General features: G+C 50.2%; 5 protein-coding genes across 5 annotated transcripts; 2 read left to right on the top strand and 3 right to left on the bottom strand.

The window, feature by feature from the left end:
* Nucleotides 1-483: 483 nt before the first annotated feature.
* Nucleotides 484-913, bottom strand: SCP_0602340 (hypothetical protein; the record flags this gene model as incomplete). Its single annotated transcript, XM_027759368.1, has 2 exons — nt 484-607; nt 657-913. 2 exons carry the CDS (start codon nt 911-913, stop codon nt 484-486), a joined length of 381 nt encoding a protein of 126 aa, XP_027615169.1.
* Nucleotides 914-957: 44 nt separating this feature from the next.
* Nucleotides 958-1572, bottom strand: SCP_0602330 (hypothetical protein; the record flags this gene model as incomplete). Its single annotated transcript, XM_027759367.1, has 3 exons — nt 958-1316; nt 1368-1400; nt 1449-1572. 3 exons carry the CDS (start codon nt 1570-1572, stop codon nt 958-960), a joined length of 516 nt encoding a protein of 171 aa, XP_027615168.1.
* Nucleotides 1573-1918: 346 nt separating this feature from the next.
* SCP_0602320 (hypothetical protein) lies at nt 1919-4345 on the top strand (the record flags this gene model as incomplete). Its single annotated transcript, XM_027759366.1, has 6 exons — nt 1919-2155; nt 2204-2589; nt 2643-2769; nt 2823-2928; nt 2981-4265; nt 4315-4345. 6 exons carry the CDS (start codon nt 1919-1921, stop codon nt 4343-4345), a joined length of 2172 nt encoding a protein of 723 aa, XP_027615167.1.
* Nucleotides 4346-8674: 4329 nt separating this feature from the next.
* SCP_0602310 (hypothetical protein) lies at nt 8675-9448 on the bottom strand (the record flags this gene model as incomplete). The annotated part of the gene is made up of 1 exon (XM_027759365.1): nt 8675-9448. The coding sequence occupies one exon, from the start codon at nt 9446-9448 to the stop codon at nt 8675-8677; it is 774 nt and encodes a 257-aa protein (XP_027615166.1).
* A 705-nt stretch (nt 9449-10153) lies between these two features.
* Nucleotides 10154-11161, top strand: SCP_0602300 (NADP-dependent 3-hydroxy acid dehydrogenase; the record flags this gene model as incomplete). Its single annotated transcript, XM_027759364.1, has 3 exons — nt 10154-10240; nt 10296-10489; nt 10540-11161. 3 exons carry the CDS (start codon nt 10154-10156, stop codon nt 11159-11161), a joined length of 903 nt encoding a protein of 300 aa, XP_027615165.1.
* Nucleotides 11162-12447: the final 1286 nt, after the last annotated feature.

The raw sequence follows: 12447 nt of genomic DNA, 5'->3' as shown, positions 1-12447 counted from the left end.
GCAATGTATTGCTGTCAGTTTTGTTGACTCCTCATGCTGCGGCCTCTATACATGGTGTGAGATTCTGTGTAGTATAGCAATATTCCTTGCGTACTTAGCTGACTCATTGTATACTTGTTTTTGCTTCTGAATCACGCTTTTTTAGCATTCTGTGTGAAGTACTTAGCACGCCGTCCCATTGAAAGAGGTTCGGAGTGAGGCCTGGACTGTCAAACATCCCAGAATTTGAATTGTATTTCAATGCTCTTACACGTGTTTCGCAAAAAAGCACACATTTTATAAAATCACATCACAATTGTCCATAAACGATGCATGAGTAAGGGATATAGAATGATGACGGAGAACGTAAGCACAGCGGCTGTACTACATGAGAGTATTTAGATGCATATTGGCGCTACCAAGAAAACAGTCAGGTGAATATTCAAGACAAAAAGACAGCATCAACTGAAGCCTGACCCCGCCACACGACGTCAACAGCATTCATCAAACCACCTGCACAGTGCCACGGGCGAGGGCGGTATTGAAGGCGCTGATGGCTGCAGTGTACGTAGGGTGCTTCTTGCAGAATGCACCCAAAACACCATGCACGTATGCAGCAACGAGGCTCCTGGATGAGACATAAGTAAATATTAACACAACGTGACAAAAGAACTTACCAGTCCGTGTAAACTCCGACGATGCATCCACGGGTGATGCAATAGAATGGTGCAATGTCATTCAGCTGAGCCGGATATGGGAGATCAACTCCCAGTGTGGCTGTAAAGCCAGGGGGTATATCAAATCCAGGAGCAGCCGGAGGAACACCAGGAACCACCGGACCAATGACACCCACTGGAGCAATGACCGCAGGAGCGGCGGGGCCGACAGGGATGGTGGGCCCAGGAGCAACGACTGCTGGAGCTGTGGGGCCCATGGGAGCAGTGACTGCAGGAGTGGCAGGGGCAGGGGGAGCGATGACTACAGGAGTGGCAGGGTAGGGGGAGCTATGACTATGGGAGCAATGGGGACAGGAGCATCAACTGCGGGAACAGCAGGCCCAGCAGGAGCAATGACCACTGCCACAGCAGGAGTAGTTGCTGCAGGAGCAGTGGCAGTGGGAACAGCTGGAAGGACACCTGTGTTCGCAGGCACAGTGAACACCAGCACAGCAGCGGGAGGAGCAGCGACGGTGGCAGTGGGAGCAATGGCAGTCACACGATGCAAGTCGACGTCCTCTTCATCGGAGTCCACAATGAACTCGCCGTTACCATCAACAGGGTGGGTTACTCCCCTGTCCCCAAGGGCCATGATGAGCTCAGTGATGAGCTCAGCATCATCTGTTAGAAGGTGAGTACTGACGCATGCTCAAGGAATGATCTGTGACTTACTGTGCCTGGGTTGTCGACATTGGCAGAAGTTATCTGTTAACAAATGAGTATCATCTGGCGAGTGATGGTCGAGATACGTACTGCTTTCATACGCAATCACCCATGCCAGAGTGTATTCCAAAGCGAGTCGGATCACCATCCAATCGTATCTGGAAGTCGTGTCACAGGTTTGGGCTTCCGGAGGTGATTGTGGAGGAACCTTCATCAGCGCAGAGACTAGACAAGTGAGAGAGACCAGAGACAAGAGAGGTGAGTGCAGAACTGCTGACATCGATGAGTCGACCACTGTTATATAACGTTCAGGACAAGGACATTCGGTTAGCCCAATCAAGGCATTGTCGGACAGCTCCGTCCGGCATCAACTCTGGGCACTCCGCACATATGCCACTTAACCTACAACTGCCATGCATGCACACATCAAGTGCATGCTCGCAAAGTCAGTTAACCTCAATATATTTGGCCTCAGCTCATGGACGCACATCAAATCCTTGCCCAGTATATCTTTTCCCACCTGTTGCCTTTGTGAGCTCATCATCTGACGGCACTTCGTGATGGCTCCACCGACATGGGCAAACACTGCAGAGTCGGAGTGGCTGCAAGAGCAGTTGCCACACTTCCTCGACCATCAGAAGTGCAAGAAACTACAGACCTTCTACAGAACATTGTACACCGAATGGGACACGCAGTTCCAGGAGCATGCCCGTCTGTTTCTGGACGTCGATCTGATGGTGCAGCTGACACCAGAACAAGATGCAGAGCTGACGCAGGTCATCGCGAAGTGGCAGAAGGTGCATTTGTACTAACACCCAATTGGAACGAATCTGATGTGGATATAGCAACTATATAACTGGTATAACAATCGCAAACCAAAGGGACGCTCTGCCGACAAGACCGCGGCCTCCATCCTCAAAAACTTCATTCCGAAGGGTGCTGTCCCGGTCAAGCATCTTCCGCAAGTTGTCAAAGCATACTCACACAAATATTACAAGGAGAAGATCAAGAAGGATGTTGACTTGGAGATCAAGGAGAAGAACCTCAAAAAGGGTGAGGCGCTGCCCGTCATCCGGCGTTTGACACAGGCAGCATATGATGCAGAGATGCCCGAAGTTAAGGCAGAGACCATTGCAGATGTGGAGCAAAAGAAGGCGGAGCGTGAGGCTGAGGAGGCACAGACTGAGGAGGTGCATTCACAGGATGAGTATTCTCCCACGGAATACCAAAAGTACGTATTGCATTCAACTATCTCCATGCTGCTTGCCTCACGTAAATTCACAGAATGCTGGACTGTATGCCAGCTGCATTTGATCAATTTCTTGGTGCTATGTCGAAGTCGACCAGTTGGCGATTCTCGGTATTTGGGGGAGGACCTAGTCCCGAAGATGGAGGGAACCTCCGGTTGATGGTGCAAGTCATTACCTCCTCATGCTTGCAAGGCTATGCTAATGACACATTAAGTTCCACTCCGGGGACGGTCCAAATGTACTCAAGTTTAGTGACACCATACCCAACTTCAAAACGCAGTTCATGGAGTCGTTCGGACAGTTTTTGGCGATGTCATATTGTGAGTTTTGCGCATCCTCTTTACGTTCAGCATTAACTAACTCTGATATCAGCTCTGGCTGACTGTCAAAGGCGCACACTCCCTTCATCGCTCACTCCAGGCTCATCAGAGCCACCTCCGGAGGTGACCGCGCTCAACCTTGAGGACCTCTGCTCCAGGATGGAAGACAGTCCCGATGCCGAGGACCCTATTATTCGTGGTCAGGCATCGTCAAGCCCATCGCCCAGCCCAGATCAGGGCACGCCAGCATCCGACGCTGCATCAGCAGATGTCAGCGATGCTCACATGCCTGTCACTGCAGCGGGACCACCACCATCATCCGAGGATGGGTGTCCTCCCACAACTGTCAACTATGCTCCCCAGTCTTCATCGGCTACTCCACCCTCCATCCATACTCGTGCTTCACCCGTTCCTGCATCTTTCCAAAACCATCTACCCGCATCTGCAAATGCCGCACTGTCATGGGCACCAAACCTGGCGGCATGGCAGTTCGACGTCCCAGCACCTGCATTCGATCTGGATGCAGACCTCCAGCCAATCTCTCTTGATGATGTTATGCTTGGCATCGAACTGGATCGGATGGTTCCTGTCAGTCCTGTGACAGGCATGCTCAATTTCCAGCCTCTCATGCACATTAATGTGCCATCGGGTCCCGGTGGCAGTCAGCTGGATGTTGGTGACCCTGGCGTATCATCGTCGAACACTGATCCAAGCTGCTCTCCTGTGTTTGCATTGTGCTCTCCCTCAAACCCCCAGTTAGTGCCGGAAGCCCCATCTTCTTCTCTAGTTCAATCCACACCCTCGTCAACATCGCCATCTCTGGCCGCCTCATCTCCAGGAGCTGGATCCCTCCCATCCTTGTCACCGCATGGATCATCTTTGACATCACCGTCTCTGGCTGAACCAACTACGTGTTTGTTGTCTCTGGCTGCCGACTTGCCCTCTTTTTCAGTTGAATCTGCACCCACACCATCGACTGTCCTCCCTGTAAGGACAACCGCAGCGTCATCTCCATCGGCATGCATAAACGTGGTCAGCTCACCTGCAGATGAAGATGCAGCTCCAGTACCGGCGTGCAAGCATCGTCCAGCAACTCGGAAGCACCTCAACCCTGTCCTTCCAGCACTAATGGAAGCAGCAAATGCGGAGATGGAGTCTGGTACTCTGTCTTCTAAATCAGGCTGTCCTGCTCGAACGCGCGTTGCACCCAAGCAGGCCGATGCCAATTGGTCCCGCAGCGGGAAGCAGCAACCCATCATTGCTTCGGGATGGGAGAATAGAGAGTCTGAGCCCGCAACGTTGCGCAGAGGGAAATGGGGTGCAGATGGGCAGCAAAGGTATGTACAGATGGTTATTCAATGCGTTGATGGTACTGACGTGTCTCAGTGGGCCGGCGACGAAGAGGAAAAGGTACTAATGCATGACACAAGTGAGATAGCGAGTGCAAGTGGCGTAGCTTTGGCGATTGATGGTCACAGTGTTTCTTGGTGATTTCGTTACTATTCGTAGTTTAGTAAGCCTTGAAGTAGATACTTTTAAGAAAGAATATATGCATTTGCAGACCGTGCTCATTGTAAAAAGGCATGCAACTCTGTAATTCACGCAAGGCAGACGTGCCTACAGTCGTACTTAGTAAAATTCTCGGGAGGCTGATGTATCAATCTTCGGTAGATACAACAGGCACAGGACACTTAGCACGGCAGGCCACGTGTGATACATCAAAATATATTGACTACCACTAGCTGATACATCATCCTTTGTACCATAACTTGTTTACAAACTTCAAACTGTGAAGTATGAATGAAGCCGGCATTGAGCAGACTGCCTACGGTCCGGCAGAAACAAACACAGTGAACATACCTAGGAATGAACAACAGGCACGCAGCATATGAGAGAGACAGTTAGGCTATAGTTTAGGAACAGGATAGCGAAGGCAACGAGCAGGAGCAAAAAGCGGCGGCCAATTATGAGAAGAAGCGGCGGCCAATTATGAGAAGAGGCGGTGGCCAATTATGGTAAGAGGCGGCGGCACGAAGGAACCGGCGGGACCAGATCCATATCTAAGATTACAGAAGCCTCATTGTCAGATCAGATCATCAATAGATCCAGGGGACCGGGCCACGTGGCCGAAGCTATCCAGAAGAGAAAGAGCAGATTGATTTGTCATACGCGCAGGCTGATATATCAGAACCTGTAAGCTCGAGCCCATTGTGGCTACTACTGCTGTTGTATCAGGTATGAGTTAAACTTATCATTCTTTGATATATCAATATGACATATAGGCCTGGCCCTCTGGGTTGATGATTCTGCCGCTGGAGTTTTGCGAACATCACGCGACGCTGCCATTCCATAGTGTCGATGAGTTGCACTGGGAGATCTCCTCTGAGGAGTGGCGGCTGAGACATATGGCACAGATGAGAAAGGCTGCGGAGCCTGCACCTCAACGAAAAGATGAGTCTCTGCCTCGATGAGCATCTTTCAATGAATAACTGTAAGGGGGTGGATTATAGGATGGACCATGACAATGTCTATTCCTTTCCCCTTGATGGGGCTGAGACTGTGACAGCTGACCCCGTGAGGGTGAAGCCGATCGATGACTACACGACATGTTACTACTGGAAGAAACATTTCTTTTACCCTGCAAGTCTTCCTGCATGCGCGAATGAAGGGCCGCCAACTATGTCGCCCAAATGTTGGGCAATGAGCACAGGGTCGAGGGACACGGGGAAGAGACACTGCGTTTTTGCCATTGTATCTGGGTGCAGGATACCGTCATAGACACGCAGTGTACATGCACATATCTGGAACCCAGGCGACGTGGCACATCCAGGCCCAAGATATGCTAGAATGTGTTATATCTCCTAGAGTGTATCTTGCGGTATGCAATCCGTCATAGCAATGTAGTGATACACTGGCTACCGGCTGTGCAGCACATGTAGCAATGTGTAAGCTACACGGGCCATGAGGTGAAGAATCAGCATTTTGCGGCCTCAATTTCTGGTGGCCCAATTGCTAGTTGGGATGAAGATACATTAGATACACCAGGAAAGCTGGGATGTAGATACATTGGCTACGCTGTGAACCCGCTGCTCGCTGTCAATGCCTGAGCGACTCCAAGTCATTTCTCTTGATTACTAAATTGGGACTGCGGGGAAGTGCCCGGGCGAAAAACAAGAAAATCTACTCTAAGCTACACTGCTGAGAGAACTTGTCGGCCAGGTGCCAGACAGAAATCCGTGACTCTAGTACTACCTCGTCCTTCAAATCACACCACTGTATGAGAGCTGACAGAGGCTCTCACTTTAGTAACATCAGCGAGAGACCGAACAAACGTTGTAGTACAACTTACCTCAACCATACAGCCCGAGAAGTCCAGGACTCTGCAAAGCCACTCACACAGTCACGCTTTCGTTCGCATGAATCGGAATGGCTGATCGTGTGTCGAATCTCGCGCAACCCAATCTGGTGCACGTGGGATGTCCCAGTCCAGGCAGGTAAGGTCGCCCAATGGGGCCAGGTCAAGTTTTGGCATTTGGTGTGGTGATTTCGGCGGACCTCCGGGCGTGCAGCCTCATGTCTCGGCAAATGGAATACCAGCGCCTACTACAAGTATTCGGCATTGTCCGCACGCCATGCGCGCACTGGTTGTTGGGTCGCGCTCATTATCGTAGGTGATGAGCTCGACTATCTCTTCATTTTCTTGCCAATTCTGGCCATGTTTTATTCTTCATATACAATATTTTTAGTGTACCAATTATAGAGTATATTAATGGGTGAATCATATACATGCACTCTTAAGCACAAAGTCCTAGTACTTATCTCTATCATTCAGGTGCTATCATGGTGTGCTCACCACACCCGAGATTGTGATCATTATTGTCGGCAACACACTGGGCTATGAAGTCATTATTTCTATTGATTTCTTGCACTTGTATCTCAGTTCATATCCTACATGGTGCACTTCTTGAAAGTTATTAGATAGGAATAGAATTCTTGCCCACTTTCTTCACAGAAAGAGTTTTATGTAGTTCCCAGTAAGCAGACTTATAACTCTTATTGAGTGTGTGGAGGCAGATTATAAATTCATTCAATGAATGTCCTCAGGCTGAAGAAAAGGTCTTTTTGCTCAAGAGTGAGTGTATATGATTCACCCATTAATATACTCTATAATTGGTACACTAAAAATATTGTATATGTAGAATAAAAAACAGCCAGAATTGGCAAGAAAATGAAGAGATAGTTGAGCTCATAGTCTACGATGACGAGCATGACCCAAAAACCGGTGCACGCACGGCACGCGGACAATGCCAAATACTTGTAGTAGGCGCCAGTATTCCATTTGCTGAGACACGAGGCCGCACGCCCGGAGGTCTGACACTGAAATCACCATGCCAAATGCCAAAACTTGACCTGGCCCCATTGGGTGACCTTAGGCAGGTGAAGGTATTGATAGCTAAGTCAAATCTCTGCGAAGTGCAGGGGCATCCACACGAAGTTACTGCGAGATGCAGGGTGTACGTATCAGGATCAACAAAAATACCCTCAATGGCACCCTGCTTAAATCAGAAGTCAAAAAGGCATATACAGACCAAGACGTACCAGGTCTTTGACGATGTATACAGCACATTGAACAGCGGGGCTATCTGGGTCGTGAAAGGAACCCAGTCCCCATTCCAAAGGAGAGGGCGACGGTGCATTCGCCAAGACTCTGTTCAAACAGTGGTCAACGGGGCCGCAGTTTTTGTGAATGGGAGGGCGCGGGACCCTGAGCATGTTCCGAGGTCATAGAGGAGTTGGGTCGCGCAAGGTGGACTTAACCTTGGGCATGATGCAGTTCTGTCCATGGCTGTCTGAACCTAGTAAGTTATACAGCAACAAGGTGTAACTGATACGTGGTGTAGCCAGTGTAGCGACTGCCAGATACACGAGGGAACCCATATAGAAAGGAGAAAGGAGATGCTGCATAGCTTAAGTAGCACATAGTCGTAGATAGGTGGGATTGCGCACTGACGGTGATGTGCAAGTGTTCTGAGGTAGCGCGTGTCTCCGACATCAAAGATTCGTGGCATCGCATGTAGGGTCACAGCTATGCTTGCGATTTACACTACTCTACATATCTTCACGTTGTGATTGCAGCTACTCATCAGGCTACGTATTCTATTTAGCATAGCTTATTCATAGCAAACCCCCTGCTAGAATGGCAAAAACGCAGTGAGAGCGAAGAGGCAGGAGACACAATGATTATCCAGTGCATTGATGAAAGGAGGTCAATGTCATTGTGGATGCAAGAAGTGACATGAGAAATGCCATCGCGGGCATCAGGCAAGAATGCGGGAGGAAAATGCCAATGCAGATGAAATGCAAAGATGTAAGGAGGTGATTGCAGACATGAGGTAAATTGTCACAACATCATCGCGGACGTGAGATAAAATCGCATCAACGTCATCGCGGACACCAGAAAATAATGCAGGTAGATCGCCGCCGATGCACGAGAAAATGTGCGAGAGATGTTGTGAATGGGCAGGAGTAGAGGGGTTGGTCGAGTTAGACAGAAGAGATTGTGTGTGTAATAGTGAGCAACTTGGATATGGTTAAGTGGTCGAGGAGACATACCTGACGCATAGCATCTGCTCAAGTGCGTTCGCCTATCTCCGTGGCAATGGAGCTGAGGAGAGTGGTTGATTTTTGATATATCAAAAACAGACCCATCCTTGCAAAGTAGCGTGTCATGCCATTCACATCGAACTCATGCTTGGTAATGAAGAAGAGAGATCTCCCCATTGTCACATCTGCGGTACTCGTGATTCTCGAGAGCGAAGAAAAAATTGAGGATGGTGGTGTAATGTTTAGGTGGCCAGTCTGCCTTTCTAATCTCGAAGAGATATTGAGCCTTTGCCATCGACATTTGTCTCCATGTCAAATCTTGATCTTTCACAATGTTGCGCGAGGCCCGAGATGACATGATGGGCTTGAGGGCCATGACGTTTTCCACGCGAGTGATGCTGAAGGCGTCGTCAGCGGTAGAGTGTTGCGCCTCGTATGCGTCATCCCAACCCTCTTTCGAAAAGTACCATAGCTCGACGTACTCAAATTTCCTGACTTTCTCTAATGCGTACGCGGACGGCCTGGCAGAGATGAAATCGGGAGGGGTCTCGTTCTCAGTGAAATTGCCGATTTTAGGCTTTTTCTTTTCGGCTTCCTTGCGCTCTGCTTCCGCTAGCTCGAGCTCTGCAAGCTGCTGTGCTTCCTGAGCAGCGAGGTGTTGCACTTCCGCGGCTGCCTCGATGTCCCTGTCTGCTTGGAGTTGCAGTGCCCAGGCTTCTTTGCGCGCATCATTCTCGAGTTTCCATGCATCAACTAGTTGGTGGATTGCTTCTATTTGAGCAATGTTCTGGCTGTGGGAGAAGGCTTCGACCATCAAGTTGTACAAAGGGGAGGAGAAGTCAGGGCAAACTTCAAGACCCGGGTCAGACAGCAATCTCGGCTGGATTGCTGGAGGTGCTGGAGGTTCCGGATCCATGACTTAGTTCAAGAGAAATTAAAGCGAGTGACAGGCTTTGAGCTACTCAAAGCAATATGCTAGCGGACACGGTGAGAGGCAAGGAATCACAAGGCGCATTCCACCTTTTTTCCTGGGGAAAAACCTGGGGAAAACGACAAAGTAAGTCTCCGGGAAATATCCGGGAAAAACTGTGAGAAAACAATAGTGTAAATCCTGTAGAAAAACCGTGACCCAGAAAAAGCAACAGATTTCTGGGTCACGGTTTTTCTACAGGATTTACACTATTGTTTTCTCACAGTTTTTCCCGGATATTTCCCGGAGACTTACTTTGTCGTTTTCCCCAGGTTTTTCCCCAGGAAAAAGGGTGGAATGCGCCTTGTGAATAGGCGCCCGCTGTTGTTTGTACATAGACCCAACTCTAGGGTTACGTTCGTGCCTCACTTTAATCCTAGAGTGACAATTGTCGACAGCGAGACTACTTTGCTTTGTCGGGACACTGAGCGCCATCTCAAGGCGAATAAGGTGGTTTCGCCTTCCTATCTTTGCGTAGGTGCTACCTCCGTGAGTGTATTTGACCGCAAACATTTCTCGTAGATGTCACACTAAGCGGAAACGACTGCACGAGTTTGATGGCCCTCGGAGCACTTGGCGCTAGGTAGGTGCGCATACTGTATATAAGACCCTCAGCAAAGCCGCGTCGCTGCAAGCAGTTAAACCGCTCAAATGTCTTCGAAAGTGTGGCTCATAACTGGCACGAGCTCCGGAATAGGCCTTGCCCTTGCTCAGCATGTCCTTGCCCAGGGGGACAAGGTGGGCGCGCCTCATGAGATGTCTTGCGTGAAGAGCCTGATGTGTTCCGCTCTAGGTTATCGCCACTGTCAGGTCCATGTCCAAATACCCCCAGGAACTGAAGGGTGCGGAACCCCTCGTCCTCGATCTCGGCGCCCCCGACTCTGAGATCCGCAAGGTTGGCGAGGCGGCATTGAAGGTATATGGTCATGTCGACGTTTTGGTCAACAACGCTGGCTATGGCCTCTCTGGGCCAGTAGAGGAATTGAAGTAGGTAACTAGCTCAAGTTGAACACATTTTCACTGATCCTTGAAAACAGTATGAAAGACGTACGAGCGCAGTTCCAGACGAATGTGTTCGGCACGATTGTCCTGACGCAGTCCCTGCTGCCCTATTTCCGAGCACGGAAGACAGGCCACATTTTCAATCTGACCTCCGTCGCGGCTTATTGGAACTACCCGGGCTGGGGAGCGTATGTCGCGTCCAAGGCTGCGCTCGACGCGTTCTCCGAGTCACTCAGTCGGGAGGTCGAGCCGTATAACATTCGCGTCATCGTCATCCTCCCTGGATATTTTCCTACCAAATTCTTCACTGAGACACGGTCGGCCGAGCAGTTGACCACGGTGTACACGGACCCGACGCAAGGATACAAGACGCGCGAAATGATCCCGCAGGGGCGCCATGAAGGTGGACAGGTCGGCGACGTGGACAAGTTCGCCCAACGGACGTACGAAATCGTGTACGGCACGGGAATGGCGAAGGGGTTGGTGGAGAGCCAGGGTGGAAAACGGGAGTGGATGCGTCTGCCGATGGGCACTGATTGTGGCGAGCTGATGCTTGCTAAGATCAACATTGTGAAGGAGAATGTTGAGTCGTTCGAGCCGATATGGAGGTCGACGGATGTGGAGCGGGAGAGACTGAATGATTTCGCCCAAGGATGAAGCTCCCTTACCAAGTTCTAGCCATCGCGACCTTTCCCTGTGCACTGGGTGGATACCGTGTTTGCCCTGAGTATGTACTATTTCATTGTAAGATAACGACGCAGCAGATTGTGGTGCACATCGCTGATGATCCGAGTCAGAGCAAGGTAGAATTGACGAAGAACTCTTCCGGCCGAATAACGCGCTCGCATATCGGACCTGGTTCCGTCACTGGGCGGAAAGAAACTTAAGTTGAATCTCGGAGAAACATCGACTACTTGCCGGCTCCGAGTCCATGCAAGTAGCGGTGAGGTAACTGACCCTCCCACGATAGGTTGCCGCGATGGTCCGGTCCGTGACCAGTTAACCAACGACTTGAAAGGCACAGAGCCGCTCATCCTCGACTAAACGCATCGGACTTTTGAGATTCGCAAGACCAGCGAAGCGATACAGAGTTGATACAAAGCAACGGGAGAACGCATCGTGTGTCATGTGATCGTGTTTGTCACGTGTAACACCAAATTGTCACCGGCGACTGCGACGCAAGGCTGAACAAGCACTGCAGAAGGTAAAAGCGATTGAAGAGGTACACGCTACCGAAAATAATTATCAGTGTAAAGTAGGCTATCGAAGAGTGTGGTGGCAACGAATCGACAGCGGCCTCAACTGGACTTCGGTCAAACCTGCGGCCCGGGACTTCCCCTTACGGGACATCCTGAGCGAGCTGGGGGGCGCAAGTATGAAACGTGGGAGATACTAGTTCCACGGAGGTGTATTGCGCTCTGGGTATGTGGCAAATACTACGGGAGAAGCTATTGCGGCGAGTGTATGAGGTCGTTTGCGAGACGAGGGTAGTCAAGGGAATCGTAGAGAGCCAAGGCGGAATGAAGGAATGGAAGCGCATGCTGCTGTTTCCTGATATCGATTGTGGCGAGTATGTGTTCATAAAAGTCGATCCACTAAAGCAGAACATGGAGGTATTCGAGAAACTTTGGCCGTCGACTGACATGGAACTGGAGCGACTCAAGTATTCACGTCCCACCCGTAGGTAAACGTTATTGCCATGTACCTATCTTGTATGATGGGTTTTCCTATTATACCAAGATGAGCGTGAACAGTGTGAGTTGGATCGGTCTTACCCGGCATGTCAGCAGGTGGATTTGGGGACACGTCGGACGACCAATTACACTGAGGAGGGAACCGGCGATATGCGACAGCAGCCGCCAATGTCGAGCGCCGATATTATCAGCTGCAATATATCGAACGGCACTACGATGGATGACGCGGGACAGTTGACGGCTAGGCGT

Source organism: Sparassis crispa, assembly GCF_003851025.1.
Source record: "Sparassis crispa DNA, contig_000005F, whole genome shotgun sequence".
In the NCBI taxonomy this organism is placed as follows: Eukaryota; Fungi; Basidiomycota; class Agaricomycetes; order Polyporales; family Sparassidaceae; genus Sparassis; species Sparassis crispa.
This window is presented reverse-complemented; position numbering and strand designations above follow the sequence as displayed.